General features: G+C 48.8%; 1 protein-coding gene across 1 annotated transcript in view; it reads right to left on the bottom strand.

The window, feature by feature from the left end:
• The window catches only part of LONRF3 (LON peptidase N-terminal domain and ring finger 3), a 91,198-nt gene extending 78,599 nt beyond the window's left edge, over window positions 1-12,599 (bottom strand). Inside the window, exons 1-3 of the mRNA XM_029607590.1 lie at window positions 12,005-12,599; window positions 6,123-6,241; window positions 5,142-5,252 (exon numbers count right to left, since the gene is read on the bottom strand). Coding sequence (XP_029463450.1) covers window positions 5,142-5,252; window positions 6,123-6,241; window positions 12,005-12,560 — 786 coding nt within the window. The 5' untranslated portion in view covers window positions 12,561-12,599. The remainder of the gene's footprint in view (window positions 1-5,141; window positions 5,253-6,122; window positions 6,242-12,004) is intronic.
• Window positions 12,600-18,550: the final 5,951 nt, after the last annotated feature.

The raw sequence follows: 18,550 nt of genomic DNA, 5'->3' as shown, positions 1-18,550 counted from the left end.
AAGGCCCTGAGCTTCTTCTCTGGTGGTGCCATGGCTTGTGTGCGTAAAATACAGGGCCCAGGTGGCTTAGTTATGCGCTCCGGTGCGTCGAAGTTGTGCGCACAGATTGAAGTTATGCGCCCAGCACAGTAAGCATGAAGCTATGCACGTCACTTGTGCGCCCGGTACTTGGGTGCGTGCAACACTATGCGCACAAGATATTTGTGCGCACGGCTCGGAGTGGTGGACAGGGCGGCCAACAGGTCAAGATGGTGACTGCGACCACGCGGACAATATGGTGACCACCTCAGAGGGTCTCCACGTGGGAGGACCCTCTGATCTGACAGGGGTCTAGCCCTGCTAGGGCAGATCAACCCGGTGGCACTGGCTGGCGACCTGTGCGACTCTTCGAGCTTCGGAGACCGGAGACTTCTACCTTATCTTGCCTCGGCGCTTCCCGGTCTCGTTCCGGGCGGTCTCCGGCTGTGGGGAGAAGGAAAATACCTTCACCGCCGCACTCAAAGTTGCACCCGCTGCCTCTCAGCCTCACCCGATGTCGGGGGCTAGGTCCACGCCGAGGGTCGGCCACCGAACAGAGGCTTACCTCAGAGGGATCGCGGAAATCACCTCGGGAATTCTCAACTGGGGGAGGGACCCAAGGGGTGTCACCGCAGGAGAGCGGGGCTCATCTGTAGAGGTAAGATTTCTTCTTGTTTTGGGTTCCTTTGGTAAGTTACTCTAACGCTGTGCTAGCGTGCATAGGAGTCCCAAACTGCTATGGGGACGGAAAATACTGAAGAGCTGCAGAGGTATATGTACTAGGACGGACGTCAGATTGAAACCTGATCCGTCTCCAACTGCTATCAGGAGCACACTATACCATTGGTCCTGAGTCCATCTGCTACACGCCAGGAAATACTAAGTTTAAAATCCATTGAGGAATTAATTGGTCCAATTGGAGGACGTAGACATTTTACTCTGCCGAGAACACACAAAACATCCTTATGGGAAGATGAAATTGCTGCAACCTGAACTTTTATGGGAATTTAAGACTACCGGTAATCATTTTCATGACCAGTCTGTGAAAACAGAAGGATCTCTCCCTATTTGGGCATGCCAAGGAGATAAATGGTCCTTCTGCAATAGCTCTCAAAAGTACACCACACTCTTACATAAGCTAGAGAAGTGAAACTCTTCTTTGAATATAACAGTTCTAATTACTAACTTTGCCTTGTCAAGAGCCAAGCTGCAAGTGAGAACGGAGACAGATTGTCCATATCTATCGGTCCTTGATGAAGTAGACCCTTGATTTCCAGTAGATGTAATGATGATCCATTAGCAGCCTCCTTCCTTCTCTATCACTGGCCACAGTGGAAATATGTACAAGCGTTTCTCCTTTGGCCCCCTTTGTACCATTACATCTATTACCTTACTGCCAAACTCCTTGCGTCGTCTGTAAAACCTTTTTGCCTCCAAGTTCCTATGGGTTCCCATCAAATCTAATCTGTTGATATGCACGTTGGCTTAGGCCCCACTCTGGGTTTAGAGCATTTCTGCTTAAAAAGAATCCACTTGTATATTTTCCTACCCTGCAATATGAAATGCTGACATAGCTATGAATGTTACTTTTGTAAACCATTGTGATCTTTATATGGAATGACTATATATAAAATACCAAAATTAAAAATTAAATAAGTTACTAGTTACTTGATAATTTCCTTTTATTTAGTATAGACAGATGGATCCAGAACAAGTGGGATGTACCAAAGCTACTCCTAAACTGGGTAGGAGGCTGCCAGCGGTTCAGTCAAAACCATATGTGCAAAGGCTGCATCCTCCCGGCTGCTCAGGTGGTCTGCCTTCCTGAGAGGTAGAGAAACCTCCAGATACATCTCCTGACATTCAAGGGTCACAACAGGCTATATTCCTCCACATCTCTCTCCCTATCCAGAGACGGCAGGGAAACAGACTGGAAACAAGTGGAAGTTAGACCATTTTGGGCAAAAAGGAAGGAAGAGTACACAGCTATATCACCCCCAGAGTGCCTTGAAGGAATGGCTCTGGGCAAGACCAGGCCTGCAGCTCAGATATTCTATGGGCCAAACAAATCGCTACAAGAAACACGGTTTTCAAAGTCAATAACCACAAGGAAAAGCTACGCATTGGTCAAAAGGTAGAGCCCACTAAGAAACCCAAAATCAGATTAAGACTCCACAAGGACACTGGTAACCACAAAGGAGGAAGAATGAAAAATGTTTCACTCCTTTCAAGAAACGGGCCACATATGGATGAGCCAAGGGTCCACCATTCTCCTAACCCCTGAAACGGGCAAGAGCCACTAAGTGTACCTTCAAAGAAATAAGGGCCAACCCTTTATTCAAGCCATCCTGCAAAAATTCCAAAACAAATGGGATCTTCACACCAAGCCTCAAACACTCGCTAAGGAAGTTGAACACATTCTTGCTCGCAGCACGGTGGCAATCACCACAGTAAAATATCTTTGCTGCAGCAAGTGAGCCCTCTCAAGGGCCATACCACAGAGACAAAATTGAGTCTGATTGTTGTGAAGAACAGACCCCTGCTGCAGTAGATCCCTGTCAGCCAGAAGCTGGGGAGGGGGGGGGGTGTCTCCTAGGAGCCTTCGCAGATTTGCATACTACGGTCTCCTGGACCAATCTGATGCCACAAGAAACACCATCCCCTGTGACCCTTGATCTTCCGAACACTCTGCCCAACATGGTTTTTCTAGATGACATTTTTGGTAATATGTCTTGCTGAGTACGTGTTAATTTCAGCAATGCTGAGTTGTGTGATGACTTCCTGTGTGTCAAATCTTTAGATGCAACGGAGAGCATTGTAGCCACCAACTTCTTTACTGACGCCGAAGCATGCCTCAGGTGCATCGTGGTTAGTTTTTTTTGTTTCCTGAGCCTCCATGCTCCAGTCAGATGCTGGCTTCGTTTTAAAATGCATCGATGGTAAAGATGCAGAGTCGAGATTTGGAGCACAAAGCGCTTCTGACGTAGTCATTAACGGTTTTTTGGACGGCCATCCGAATCTACAGAATGGGTCCTCCTTACAGGGTCAGTCTGGGGTTTTTTAGGACCTGGTGAAGACTGTCGATCTTTTGTCCCTGGGAGAGGGAGCATATGATTAATCAATCAATCAGTCTCAACCTCTCAATCTTTTTGGGCCTATGGTACTGGGCCCAAGGGGACATCTTACCACAATCTATGCAGGCAGCTTGGTTGTGGTCAGGACAGAGACATAAATAGCAGTAACTAATCAGTCACCGACATTATTTTGCCTCATTCACAATACTTGAAACCGGGGCTTTTTGTCATTAGTAAAATGCCCTTAACTTTCTGCTTCCTTTTGAGGAGAGAGTGTTTCTACGCATCTGTGATCGATTGCAGAAAAAGAAAAACCTGAGGAGACTGCTCAAGGAGCATGGCAACAGCGGCACAGTCACAGTACAAAAGCTCCGCCTCATGACGACACTGCTATTAATTGCATCAGTAGCATGGGATCTTCTTAGTGTTTGGGTACTTGCCAGGTTCTTGTGGCCTGGATTGGCCACTGTTGGAAACAGGATGCTGGGCTTGATGGACCCTTGGTCTGACCCAGCATGGCAATTTCTTATGTCACCCATAAAATATGGCTAAATAAGCCTGCTTATCAACGGAAAAAAAGTTATGAATGAGAAGAGCAAATCCCGTGGAAAATGCCTCCGGGTCCGAGGAGGAAGAGTCCTAATCCGCTACCTCTGGAGCTCCTCCCCTGCCACCAGCAGGGACCTTTCCCACATGAAAAAGCATGTAGGGGGGGGGAGGGGAGGACCCAGGCTCAGAAATGACAGCCTGCACCTCACCATGTGCTTCCAAAATGGCCGCAGGCTCCTCTGAAACCACCCCTCGCCCCAGCCACCTTCATATTTTTGCTGGCCCCCCCCCCCTCCCAAAGCACATTCACGACAAAACAAGGCCAAATCGAGACGAACTTGCCTCAAATCGCAGAAGCTACAAACTGACGCACTGTGCGGGAAACGGCATGCCGGCTTAGTCGGGCCTGCACACGCAGTCCGGCCTAAAAATAGCAGCGGCCGAAGCGAGCGCTCCCCGATGCTGAAATATTCAGGACCCAGCCCTGATAAACAAAGGTACTTTGGCACGCTCCCTCCTTTCTGCTTCCTGGCAGCAAAACATAGCACTTATCTGCTTCCTCAGCCCTGCCCTCTCCTCTTCCCTTGCTCCTAACTTTAAAAAAAAAAAAAAAACAAACAAAACCCCCCCAAAAAAACAGAACATACCTGATCTGGCCAGGAAAGAAAGGGAAGGGAACAGAAGAACTTCCCAGCTTCTGGAGGCCACACGCTGAAGAGACTGAGGGAATAAAGGGCCCAAAGGTTGTGAGGGGACCAGGACCCCTGGCCAAACCCCCCCCCCCACAGCCAAGAAGAGCTGAGTCAAGCCATGGGTTACCAACCTGCCGCTCGCCCTGCTCCACCCCATGAAGGAACCTAACTTTTTTTTCTTTGCCAACTCCAGACTGCAGGTTAGCACCTCTATCATCTGCTGGAGACAGAAATACTGAGGGACTGCAGGTGGCACTCTTGGGTATGTAGCAGTGCCTCAAAAGCTTTTAGTTCTCTGCCTCCATCTGCTGGTAGGGATGCAAAACCCACTTGTCTAGACTGATCCAGGGTGGGGTGTGAAGAGACTAAGTAGGTTCAGTGCATGCTGATATATTTTTCATAGGTCTACAGTATTTATGTTCCAAACTGGTTTATTAATGGCCTTCCAGGGAAAGAAACTTGCATCCCATAATACATCGCCCAGCTGAACATCAGGCAGTGTTGTAGCTATACTATTACAATTCTGTACACTGAACTGCTAAGATTACCATGCTGTGAAAGCTTAAAAGGGCGAGATCTCTCTCAGAACTGACATCACATAGCGAAAGATTCCTCAGCCTGCTGGCCACAAGCCTACTAGTGTCTTCATTGTTTAGAAAAAGAATACAGACAAGGAAGCAGGGTGATCTCCAGCCTGGACAGCTCCAGGTAACTTGGGCACACAGCTTTTTCAGAATCTGCAATTTCATCTCTCAAATTTTAGAGTCGCACAACCACAATTGGGAAAAAAAAATCCTAATGAACTCACCATTTGAGCCTTCAGTTTCTCCGAATTAAAGGCAAGGCAGAAAAAATACTCTTTGAAAGCTTCTTCAGTCTTCCCCAGGTTGGCCAGTGCTTGTCCTTTCCTTAAGTGATCCTACAAGTACATTCACAGTCACTATGCAACAGCTTGGGAATTCCTAGGACTAAACAATAGAGATGTGAATCGGAACCGGAATCCGAACCGATTCCGGTTCACATGTGGGGGTTCCCCCCCCCCCCCCCCCCCCCCCCATCGGGCCCGATCACGGTTTTGTTTATCGACTGCGCCCGAGCCGATAAACAAAAAACCCACCTCGACCCTTTAAAACTAATCCCTTTGCTTCCCCCACCCTCCCGACCCCCCCAAAAAACAACATTTTACAGGTACCTGGTGGTCCAGTGGGGGTCCCGGGAGAGATCTCCCGCTCCCGGGCAGTCGGCTGCCATTAATCAAAAATGGCGCCGATGGCCCTTACCATGTGACAGGGTATCCGTGCCATTGGCCAGCCCCTGTCACATGGAGGGAGCACTGGATGGCCCGTGCCATTTTTAAAGATGGCCTGCGCCATTTTTAAAGGGATTAGTTTTAAAGGGTCGGGGTGGATTTAGGGGTTATTTTTGTGTGCCATTTTTCCCGCCCTCCCCCAAAACGATAAGAGAACCCCCACGATCAATATCGTGGGGTTTTCCTATCGTTTCAGGGGAGCCCCCCGATTTCTGACGATATTTTCAATCGTCCGAAGCCCGATTCGCATCCCTACTAAACAATCATGTAAGAAAGTGTCACACATATAAATATGCCTCTTAGTACTGAAATAAGAACCTCTGACATTTCGGTTTGACTACAATGCACTAATAGGAGAAAAATCGTACAGACAATGAAAGCAGCCTCCACTTACATTTAAACTACTATACACAGCAAATCTCAAGCTCTCCAGCAAGAGAAGAGCATGTCTGTCTGTTGGATATTAAAAATGCAACTCACCTTTAAGCAGAACGGCTGAAGCCTGCAGGCGGTTTCGGCATCGCACAACGCTTGGTCATAAGACTTCAAAAAAGAATTAATTTGAGACCGGTCGCTGTATAGTAAATGGTTATTCGGCGCTGCAAGAAAACAGAATACTGTTCTGTTACCACTTGTAAAGTAATGAAGAAATTACTTACCTGATGATTTCATTTTCCTTAGTGTAGACAGATGAACTCAGGACCAGTGAGTTTATGCTCCCCTGCCAATAAATGGAGATGGAGCAAGCTGAATCACAGTATATATAACCCTGCAGTGACCCCAGCCTGCCAGTTTTCTCTTCAAAAGTAACTGCGGACAGCTAGCAAAAAACTAGATTGAAAACAGATAACCAGAACTGTACTCAACCATAAACACTGAACTCATGTAAGATCCTAGGTAGCCCAAGCTAGGGACTGGATGAACACTTACCAGGATTTCTGGTAAGCCTCCGACAGACCCAAGGATATCAGAAATTCCCCCAACTGCACCATCATTATCGCAGAGTGCAAGGTTTCCATGCAAAAATGGAGTCACCTTCAAATGACAGTTGAGCCTCTTGAGATCCAGGATGGGATGAAAGGAGCCCCCCTTCTTGGGCACAACAAAATAAATGGAATATCACCCCCCATGCTTTCTTGAGATGCGGGCACTGAAACCACAGCCCTCAGTCTGAGGAACATTTGAAGCGTGAACTCCACTGCCTGCTCCTTCTGCGGTGAGTGGCAAGGAGACACCATGAACATTTCCCGAGGAATACTGCAAAATTCCAGTGCATACCCTTCACGTATCACCTCCAGGACCTCACTGGTCTGATGTGATCTCGACCCACCTCCGATAAAAGAGAGAGAGAGACATCCCCCTATTTCCTGCTCCGGAAGGTGGGTCAGCAAACAGTCATTGGGAGGCTCGGGAAGGTCAGCCATCTAAGCCCACGCCTCTTGGGCTGTCAGGGATGAAAGGACTGAGACCTACCGAAAGGTCATCCATCTGTAGGGATGAAAATGCCTGGAACCCCAGAGATGACCTCTCATACCAAAGGGGCACTGTAACTGTTTCTTATCCTCCGGCAACCAAGGAACCAGAGACTCTCCCCACTTACTGGCCAGTTTCTCCAACTCGCTCCCAAATCAAGAGCGAGCCTTTGAAGAGGCATCTTGGTAAGACTGGGTTTGGAGGCTGCATCAGCCGACCGATTTCGCAACCACTCCCCTGCGTCTGCTGAAAAGGCGGCAGCGGGTTCCATAACTGCTCTGGAATTCCCTCCAGACTCATCAACCTCCTGAGAGAGAAGCAGACAAGATCTCGCCACTAGGGTGCAACAGGAGGCAATCTGTAAATTCATCACCAATGCCTCAAAGGCTTGCTTGAGAATAGCCTCAATCCTTCTGTCAGGCACATCCTTCAAGGCTGCTCCTCCCTCTACAGGGATAGTCATTCGCTTAGACACGGCACATACCAAAGCATCCATTTTGGGAAAACGCAAATGCTCTATCACAGCCGGATCCAGGGGGTACAGGCTTTCCAGTGTCTGACCCCCTTTAAAATTTGCCTCTGGGCTTCCCATCCCAGATCAATTAATTCCTGAATGGCATCCATCACAGGGAAAAAAAAATAATAATAATAATAAGAGGCTTTACGTAAGGAAGACAAAATGGGATTCTTCCTCAGATCAGGCATGGCATCTGAACCAGGGTCACTCAACTGTTTCAAGGTTCGATACTGTGCCAGTCCTGGAGGAATGTCCCCATCTTCTAAGGAATCAGGATCAACATCATCAATACCATACAGATTCCTGTCGGGAACACCTGCAGGGAGCCAAGGTGAGCTCTGGCGCTTAAGCATAGGACTGGAAGAGGGAGGAGCCACCGGCTGATGGTCTGAAAGAGAGGAGGAATAGCCTAGTGGTTAGAGCAGTGCACTATGAACCAGGAGACCAGGGTTCGAGTCCTGCTTGGGCAAGTCACTTTACCCTCCATTGCCTCAGGTACAAAAACTTAGATTATAAGCCCTCTGGGGATAGAAAAATACCAACAGTACCTGAATGTAAACCGGTGTGATATCTCAATTGAGATAATAATAAATAAAAATAAGGAGGACTGCACACGTAGGAAGGCTTGCAAGCATTGAAAACGTTTCCACCTACAAAAAAGCAGCCAGGTCCAAATTAACCCCAAAAGGAACTGGAAATGGTCCTACAGCACTACAGCACTGCCCTCGCCAGCGGAGGAGCCCATCAAGAGAGAACCAAGATCTGGCGTCCCCCCCCCAGTCAAGGCCGTGACCAACCCAGCATCAAAATGGGAAGAGCCAGGCTTAACAAAATCAGAGGAAGACAACTCTCCCTGAGCAGCACTGACTTAGGTTAGAAGTCAGGTCAGGCTGAGAAGCCCTAATATGACAGGCAACACAAATAGGAAAACGCTTAGGCTTCTTGCTTACTGGCGCCATGACGGCAGTAGGCGCGTGAAAGAACAGTCTGCGCTTAAAAAAAAAAAAAAAGTGCTCCCAAAAATTAAGCCCCTAGAAGAAAGAATGGCCAAACGCGTGCACAACTTGTGCTCCCAGTTGAGCACATAAAACATTTGTGCACATAAAGCGCTCAAAAACTAAGCAACCAAGGAGTACGCAGAGCCGATGCACTGCACAAAACGATGGCCTATAGAGGGCAGCAGAACATGCTCAAAAGCATGCAAAAACGGCCACCACGGCCTACCATGCGGCATGCGAAAACAAAGCCTAAATGCAGGGCCTGGCCCTCTGGGGGCTGCTCAACCCGCCCAGCTGCTCAGTTCCCCCAACCCCAATGAGCGCGGGAATGAACGTCGGTACAACGCGCCAAGAACGGAGACTGGAGGAAGCCCTGAAACCTCTCTAGCTGTCTCTGATTCAGGTTAAAACTTTTTTTTTTTTTTTTAACCTTTCCTGAGCTCAGCACTTACCGGCTGAGTACAGAAACAGCCTCCGGCTGCAGGGGGAGAGGGCATCTGCCGTCACCACCGCGCTCGGCCTCCAGCACCCGCTGCCTTTCAGCTGAACTAGCAGCTAACTTCACGCCAGGAAACCCAGCTTCTGGGCCAAGGCACAACTCTGAGGGACCACAGAAATCAACTCAGGAATTCTCAACTGAGGAGTGATCTTTAGGTATCACCGCAGGAGAGTGGGGCTCTCTTTTCCTGAATTTAGAATTTCAAATTTCTCCTTCCAAAAAAAAAAAAAAAAAAAGCTTGAAGCAATCTCCATACGGAGATGCACATCCACCATCTGCCGGAGACGGAGAATACTGACAGGCTGGGGTCACTGCAGGGTTATATATATATATACTGTGATGTCAGCTTGCTCTGTCTCCATCTGCTGGCAGGGGAGCATAAACCCACTGGTCCTGAGACCATCTATCTACATGCTAGGAAAACCTGCATTAAAAAATGATAGATTCTGAAAATAAGGCCATTACTAAAATGATCATTTCCTGGGTTGCATGAATGCTATAGCTAAAATAAGCAAAACTCTTATGTGCACTAATGAAGCACCTTTGAAAACAAAGATGTGACACCAACTCAAGCAGACAGAATGGCTGCAACTGGTCCCCTATCATTAACGTGTATTGATGCTGTGCCATTTACTTAGTACTTTACCTGCTGAAATGTTAATTTACAACACGAATTGCATTGTGTTCAATACTACACAGCAAATGATGGCAGAAAGGCCAAACTGGCCCATCCACTCTGCCCATACTCAACCTAAAACCAGCCGCCCACCCCCACATCAGCTCCTATTGCTACCACTACTCTCTCTCACAAACCCAAGCACACGCGGCAGATTCAGAGCCCCACAGCACTGGATTGGCTTAAGCAAATGTGATTCTCTTTCCTACTTCATTGTGAAACCCATCTGGCTGGGATCTGTCATCTTCGCCCATCCCTCCTTTTATATTTGGGGACAATCCTTATCTAGCTAGTCCCATGTGTGTGACTCCCATTGAGTGGATTTTAGATGTAATTACTCATCTTTCAAAACCCCAGATCAAGGTGAGTTATATTCAGATATCACAGATACCTCATGGGCAGGGCCCTAAGTTTGCACTTGAGGCAGTGGAGGATAAAGTGGCTTGCCCAAGGTCACAAGCAGCATCAATGGGAGTGAGATTTGAACCCTAGCTTCTCTGGCTCTCAAGTCTCCTGCTCTAACCACTAGAGACTTTTCCTCCACTCCAGTTCTGTCAGACAAACTGAAATTACTTGCCATTCAAGGACAGCAGTTCTAAGGATTTATTCTTTATCGTTTTCTATCTTTGCTAACAGTTAAGGTAAAAGGTAATTGACCAACTGTTATGCAAGTTCCTACCATGCATATTCAACATTTCCTATTAAAACAAACAAACCAAAAAAAAAAAAAAAAAGAAGACAGCTACAGGCATTCCAACACAGGTTGCATAACAGCGGGTGCACGACTCCGTTGAGCTTGTCATAAGATGAGCATGACAGATAAATCATTTCAGTTTCCATTATACAGAATGTACCAGCAGGGCTAAGCAGCACAAGTGGCTAACCTGCTGTGGCACAACGAGGTCAAAACCCAACCTTCTCCTGTTTCACTGTAGCACTCCCTCTTCACCTTTTTCAGGGGCTCTGCCCAATACTACTACTTTTCTGCCCAAACCCTCTCTCTAGGACAGACAGTAAACAGGGGGGAGACCATGCCCAGCAGAGATGGTGATGGATGCACAGCAGCCTGTAAGGATTGAAGACAAAGTAGAAGGAGGGCTGCCAGTTTAGAACATCCCAAAAAAAATGTACCAAAAAACCCTGCACTAGCCCTGCTCACTGGGGACTTCGATACACGACCCCCCCCCCCCCCAGTGTGCACTTAGGCAAGGTAATCTTTGAAGCAGGGTCAACAAAATTGGGGGGGGGGGGGTGCAGGAGTGGGAAAAACCATGGAAACGCAGCTATGATTTTGTACAGCGCTGAGTACCTCAAGCAGTGCTAGAGAAGTGGTAAGTAGTAGGATGCTGGGTACCGTGAAGGAGGGAGGGGCACAGATGCAAGACTTGGCAGAGGGTGAGAGGGGGAGCTACCACTGATAGGCAGCTGGTGGTGGGGAGTAATCCAAGATTGAAGGCTCGTCTAGGACACCTAATTCCTTTTGCAATGCCCTGCTGTGAAAGAAAGAAACTCTTTTCAAAGTACAAATTCTTGTCTTCCACTCAGCAAGAGATGCTACTTCTGCTTGCTGTGCGGCAGTTCTAAGTCGGCTGCTGCTAGTTCCAAGCGAACAAAAGGCAGTAATGGTATTATGAAACGATGATTCAAGAGACTTCTCTAGGCAGGAGACAAACATGCACCGAACTGTTCCCCGATCTAAATGAAAGCCTTAGCCAGAGCGATGTTCTCAGCCACTTGACCCAATTCTGCGACGCCCTCCCTGGTTATACAACTGTTCTGTTCTGTTCTATTCCCGGAGCGAAAGGATCGCAGCCCGGGGTGGCAGACACAGCGCGCGCTTATGCAACGCTGCTCTCCTGACCCACTTTATATCATCTGCCAGCGCTGTTTAGAAAGGGAAAAAAAGCGGGCGTCAGGCAATCCTCCCCTCGTCACCGATCCCCGGCATTGCTGCACAAAGACAGCCCCCAATCTTAGCCCCTGGACACGATCCTCCCAGGTCTACTTTTACTGGACCCCCAAGGCAGAAGCGCACCGGCAGCCAGCGGAGCAAATTCACATTCACTAACGAGCGGCTCAGAACCAAAACGATGGGGGGGGCAATTAAGTTCCTCTCCTTTCCTTCTATTTCAAACCTCAGGCGGGGCACACCAAGTTCAGCGCGGCTCCGGCTGCACCGCTGCGGGGCTGTGCGCTCACCTAAGCCGATCGCTTCGTTGTACTTGCGCAGGGCGGCCTGCCACTTCCTCTCCCGGGACAGAGCGCCGCCCTCCTGCCGGAGCTGCATCGCCTGCACCTGGCTCGGGAAGCGCTTGAGCAGGAGGTGGCTCAGCACCACGTTGACCCGGCAGCGCCGGGCCGCCTGCGGGCAGAGGGCACAGCACGCGCTCCCGGGCTCTCCTCGCAGGCAGGACCGGCAGAAGGTGTGCCCGCAGGGCAGCGACACGGGCTCGAAGAGGCAGCCCCAGCACCAGCGGCAGGTGAACACGTCCCACTCGGCCTCCCGCGGCGGCACCAGCGTCCAGTCCTCCTCGGCCCGGAGCACGGCGTGCCGGGCCAGCAGCTCGGCGTGCCGGGCCAGCTGCTCGTCGCCCATCGGCCGCTGGCCCCCGCGGTAGCCCAGCCGGCCGGCGCGGGACGTGGCCCATCTCAGCAGCGGACGCTCCCAGGCCGTGCACGGCGGGCTCCTTGGCTCCTGTAGCCCCCGGCGCGGGCAGCGCTTCGCCGCCCCTGCGGCCGCGAGCTCTGAGCCCATCGTCGCGGACAGTGGCGACCCCGCCACGCTCCTAATAACTGTCCCTAGGCAAAGCGTTATATAAAACAGGGCCACGTGACACGCAGCTGCGCCTCTCATTGGCCGGCGCCCAGGAAAAAAAAACCCACGAAGGTTACAAAACCCAGGCGCTTTTGTAACAGTTCTGCAGGTCGAGCGGCAATCAATCGCGTGCCCTGTCAGTTTTGTTTTTTTTTTTTTTTTATTGTTTACGCTCCACACCAGGGCCGCTCACCTACTGCTGCCAACGATTTTAGTCAAGCAGTGTGGTTAGGATAAGGGATTCTCTGAGTCCCAACTCCAGCCACGTCCAGCTCTCAGAATATCCCACATGATGAATATGCATGAGCATATATTTCTAGATGGTTGGGTCATGAGTGGCATTTATTTGTATGATTCTAGTCAGCTGAAACTCAACCCATATACAGGCCGATACAGTACAGTGTGGAGCGCACTGTTAACCTGCATTTGGACATGCGTTTTGGAGGTGCTAGCTTTACCCCTTATTCACGCGTCCAACCCCCCCGAGACTAATAGCGCCCGCAACATGCAAATGTATGTTGATGGCACTATAAGTAATTCCCACGCGATACAGAAAGTAAAATATGCAGCCAAGCCGCTTTGGGTAGGCGCCAATTTCTGCCGGCACTGGGAAAGTGCACAGAAAAGCAGTAAAAACTGCGCCTCTTTTTACCGCCAGTCCTAATTTAAATATTTTAGTTTACTGAATTGCGCGCACAGGACACTGGCCTGTGCGCACGCCGGGAGAGCGGGCACTCGCCCGCTGTCCCGCGACCTTTACTGTATCTGCCTGTTTATTGGGTAGAGGCTGAAAACTTGTTACCTCAGGATGTTGCACTTGGGGTCTAAGTGTTTCTTTTCCCATCCTGAGCAAGTTTTTCCCCCAATGTTCATTCATTGTCTGTCCCAGGCTCACCAACAAAAAAAAAAAGCCCAGCTCTCTTCAGTGATACAAACTTTGAAAAATGATACCCCCCCCACCCCCCCTCGATTAGGTGTCCTTGGCGAACCTTATAGCCTTGCACAATGTCCAGCTCCCCAACCTCCCTCCTTAGCCCATGCCACATACACAGTTAAGAGTTATGCATTTATAATTACATTTTACATGAAAAATATCAAAGTACCATATTCTGCAGGAAAAATATCACTTACATTATATTTACATGCACTGCTGTGATGCTAACCAGAAAACCGGTAAAAACACGCTTGGAACCCTATTATAACGTGTGTTAACTTGACCCTCCAAAAGCCCTAAAGCACTCCTATACTTCTCACCAAATATAGACTAAGACCAACCATAAAGTAGAAATACAAACGTGATGAAACCTGAACTGAAATCTACAAGAAGCCAGATGCTCTATGCAGTGAAACAATAAAAACCAGAACTATCACCATTCCTCAAACATCAAATAATATAATCAAGAAATATAATAAATACCTAATCATAATAGTAAAGACATGCTAATAATAATATTCCAAAAACAGATGACAAATAAAAGATTGAATAGTTAAAAATTCACAATTTTTTTTAAATGTCCCAAACACCAATAAAATATTTCAAAAGAGCAGACACATTAAATAACAACCGAAAAATAAAACTAAAAAGGATTTTAAAAATTCATGCTCTCCATACCTGGGAACTTTTGATTTCCAGTCACCCTGAGATTGTCGTGGATTATTGGGCATGGAGTGCACAAATTTTCTCCTCTCTTTCTTATATTTACACACACAAGCCTATACACACACATACACTTCCTCTCAGACAAATCCATAGACATCTCCATCTCATCTTTGGTTGGGATCTGCTAGCAGCCCCGGCCCTCCTCTTCATTTCAGCGGCTGGCAGGTTGGTATCCACCTACAGCCCCATTCTCTCTCTCTCACACACACACACACACACACAACCCAGGCAGCTCCCATTCTTTCTCACGCACACAACCCAGACAAGTTCCCATTCGCACCCACACACCCCAGGCAAACTCCCATTCAATTCCACCCAAATGCCAGGGAGGCTCCCATTCACACACCCCCGCTCATCCCAGGCAGGCAGGGTCCACGGGTCCTTCCCTCCTCCGCAGCTGCTGCCTTCAGCCTGAATCTTCTTTGTTGGGGAGAGCAGCCGTTCTGCATCTCCTCCTGCATGCTGGCTGCGTGGTAATTCAACACTCGTGGTGCTAGCCTTTCCCGTATTCTCATCTTGCGATGCACCGTGAGTGTTGAATTACCGTGGGGCCTGCACTTGAGGAGGAGCTGCAGGACAGGCTTCTTCCACCACCTGTAGAATGGAGCCCAGTGGCAGCCGCATGGGCTTTCTGATTCTTCCGCCACCGGTGGGATTGGATCCACCAGTGGTAGCACAGGCTTCTCCTTACTCCCGATTCCGCCCCCACCCCAGGTGTGCATCCCTATGCAATTGCACAGTTTGCACACCTGGTCGCGCCAGGCCTGATCCTGAGCAGATTAAAACATTTATGTCCTGCCCCTAGGGACTGCGCTGGCCAAGATCAGATGAGGAAAGGGCCAGCTTGTGAGAATATACCCTAAGAGAACCTGTAAAATGCTGTGCCTTGCCTAGAACAGCAGTAATGCTTCATGTATGACACATGGATCAGGTGATTTTGAGACTCTGAAATTTACAAGGACTATTCTTTCAACTACCACACATTAATGCACTTAGGACATGATGTTCTAGACACAGTGCCTACTGTCCTCAGACACAAAACAGGGAAAACACACTCTTAGCACATCCAACTCTAGATCTGAAAGGTAACATCTATGCATCTTGATTGGAGATATTTGGAATAATGGGCAGGCAGGACCACCCATACACCCCCCCTCCCCCGTGCTGCCTGAACAAAAAAACAGCACACCAATATTTGGTGTTACGAGCGCGGAGGCGCGGTCATTTCTGAAATGGGTGTTGTGAGCCCTTGGGCCACGGCATGACTCAGGGAGGAGCCCCAAGACACACCGCGGGAGGTGAGCTGGTGCGAGCACAGGTAACGAGGAGCAGGACAAGGCTGAAGCGAAGACAAGGAGACGGAGGTTTGACCCTCTACCGGACCTGCACGCCCCAGGATGACCAACAACGCAATGTTGATCAATGAACAGTCCCTCTGACAGTTCCTAGCCCTTTCGAACCTACTGCTGGGTAACGGCAAAAGGCGGGCAGGCCGGACAGAGAACAAGGGCAGATGGAGTCCTTAGAACACAGAAGACTTTGGATGAAGACCCAGGCGAGGACACTGTAGACGTAGGCAAAGGATCAAGGCACTGTAGACGTAGGATCAAGGATCAAAGTGCTGGGTCGAGACTGTGACGCAGCGCGCCCTACACAGTCCACCCGCGGGACTGGTCGCGGACCACGCTGGACTCGAAGCAGACTCTAGGAGCGATACTGGAAGCTGATATTGGAACATGGCGAAGATACTGAAGAGGCCTGCACCGGGATGCACCCTACACAGTCCACCCGTGGGACTGGTCACGGACCATGCTGGAGCGAAGCAGGTTCGAACAGAGTCTTTGGCATGGACGGAAGCAAATGCAAGGAACTCCGAGGACCGAGACAAGACTCAAGCAAAAGATTCTCAAGGATTCAAAGACAACTCAGGATTCAAGACTTAGGACTGAAGCAGAAGTCTTCCGGAGGTTTGCACTGCGCAGGAGAAGATGGCCTTGTACCGTGAGGTGCCCTACACAGTCCACCCGTGGGCTGGTCATGGACCATGACAATGGCACGCCAGGAAAGTGAACATCAAGGAACCAAGGCATGGAGGCAGAGGCGAAGGCAGAGGCGTCAGGAAGGAACAGTGGACTTCAGGAACATGGAGACATCTGGACATACGGACAAAGGACATCAGGAACCTGAAGACATCTGGAGTCATGGACGCAGGGCATCAGGAACATGAAGACAACTGGAGGCACGAACGAAGAACATCAGAAACAAAAGACGAAGCCATCAAAGCAGGAGTAGACCATGGTATCTGTGAGCATGTGTGTGAGTGAGAATGTGTATGAGAGAGAGGGAGCATGTGCATGTGTATGTAAGAGGGAACATGTGTGTGTATGAGGGAAAGAGCATACGTATATATGTGTATGTATAGATATATATCTATGAGAGAGAGAGAGGAGAAAGTTTATGCATCTTTCTGTCCCTCAACCTGACTACATAAAGCCAAAGCCACAATGGGAAACTACGCCTCAAGCCACCAAGCACCTCTCAAATAGACCCCAAAACCTATCCTGTAGCATAGGAATACAACTCCAGCTCCATATTAGACACTTGCGCCTCCTGCATTATCAAAACGCCATTAAACATGTCAAAAAAGTATTTTTTAATCTGAGCCTTCACTATAATAAATTGATGACCCGCCTGCACCCCTACTGTTCCTGATGAAATTCTTTGAATAAATGCATACCCCATCGGAATAACATGGCATGTGAAATTCAAAGAACCAGTCAGCGATTGCATTTGAAGCAAAGTCACTTTTTTGGCCATGCCCATCAGCTTCTAACTCCCTCAGCTTAACCACTTTTTCCACCAGCAGACAACACACCTTGTGCTCAGCATCTAGCTCAATCCTCGGAAAAGTTAATCTCACCAATGGACCTTCTGTTTTACTGTGGGTTATAGGAATCCACATAAACTGAGCTATCTCCAAAAAACCAGCAAGCAAATCCCTACATGGGCCCACAAACAAGAAATCATCCAAATAGTGCAGCATGGTGTCAAGACCTGTATGTTTAAATGTCGCCCAATGCACGAAAGTGCTGAAAGTCTCAAAGAAAGCACAAGACATAGCATATCCCATGGGAAGACAATGAACCACGAAATACTGCCCCTGGAAAACAAAACCTAAAAGAAGAAAACTACCCGGGTGAATCTAAAAACCAATTCAATATCTGCTTTGGCTAGTAGTATCCCCCATCCACCAAAGCAACCGCCTCATCAAAAGACGCATATCAAACAGAGCTCCGCGCCTCAGGAATAAAATCATTGACCGAAAAACCAGAATGAGATGACAAGTTAAGAATTTACCTATACTTACCCACCTCCTTCTTTGGTACAACCGCAAGAGGAGATAAGTGCATGGGCACAGAAGACAGTACTGCAAACGGCCCTGCAATACACCCAACTCCGTTAGCAGTTTGTCATTAACCACCCTCACAAAACAGGTAGCCGATCTGGCATCCCTAGCTCTAACTCCGAAACTTGGGCCCACATAAGGAATCGAAAACCCATCCCCAAAACTCTCCCCCAACCAAGCTGCGGCTACTCTGTCCGGATAAACTTGGAACCAACCGCACATTATATACAATCTGACCGGTGAAGGAGCTCGCACCAAAAGTGGGTCTCTGCTTGGCTCCCCTGCTTACACCACCGGCAACTCTCTTACTATACTTGGAAGCCAGGTGTCCTGCCCCACAAATCAAGCAAGCATGTCGAAACTTACAATCTGAGAATAAACACGAGGATGTATTAAAGCACCAGCAGACATCAAGTCTGTTGGTGTGCCCTTTGGCTTGAGATCCTGATTTACCACCAGGCTCATGAAAGGATCCCCCCCCCTTGTTGACCTGCCTCTTGAGAAAAACTCCCTGGCTGATGCGATCCCCCAGCCTTCACTCCCCCCCCCCCCCCCCCACTATGACCCTTATTAGACATTTGCATCAACCATATGTTGATGTCTTGGGTACCCCAGGGCATGAACCTGTTCACCTCCATTTTATCTCGGAACCGTTCATCATAATTGAGCCAAGCCCAACCCTCAAAGTCCCAAAGTGCCCCAATAATTCTATCTTCATATACCAATAAAGCTCCATATTGCGAAGGATCAAAATGTCGCACCACGCTGGCCAACCACAAAAAACAAACAATGCACCCAGTTTAGAATATTTTTCGGGATCTTCTTGGGCACCTCGCACTCTTTGTCCTTCTTTTTCCCCTTCCT

Source organism: Rhinatrema bivittatum, chromosome 6 (assembly GCF_901001135.1).
Source record: "Rhinatrema bivittatum chromosome 6, aRhiBiv1.1, whole genome shotgun sequence".
Classification (NCBI taxonomy): Eukaryota; Metazoa; Chordata; class Amphibia; order Gymnophiona; family Rhinatrematidae; genus Rhinatrema; species Rhinatrema bivittatum.
The sequence above is the reverse complement of the archived record's forward strand: the minus strand, read 5'-3'. Positions and strand labels throughout refer to the sequence as shown.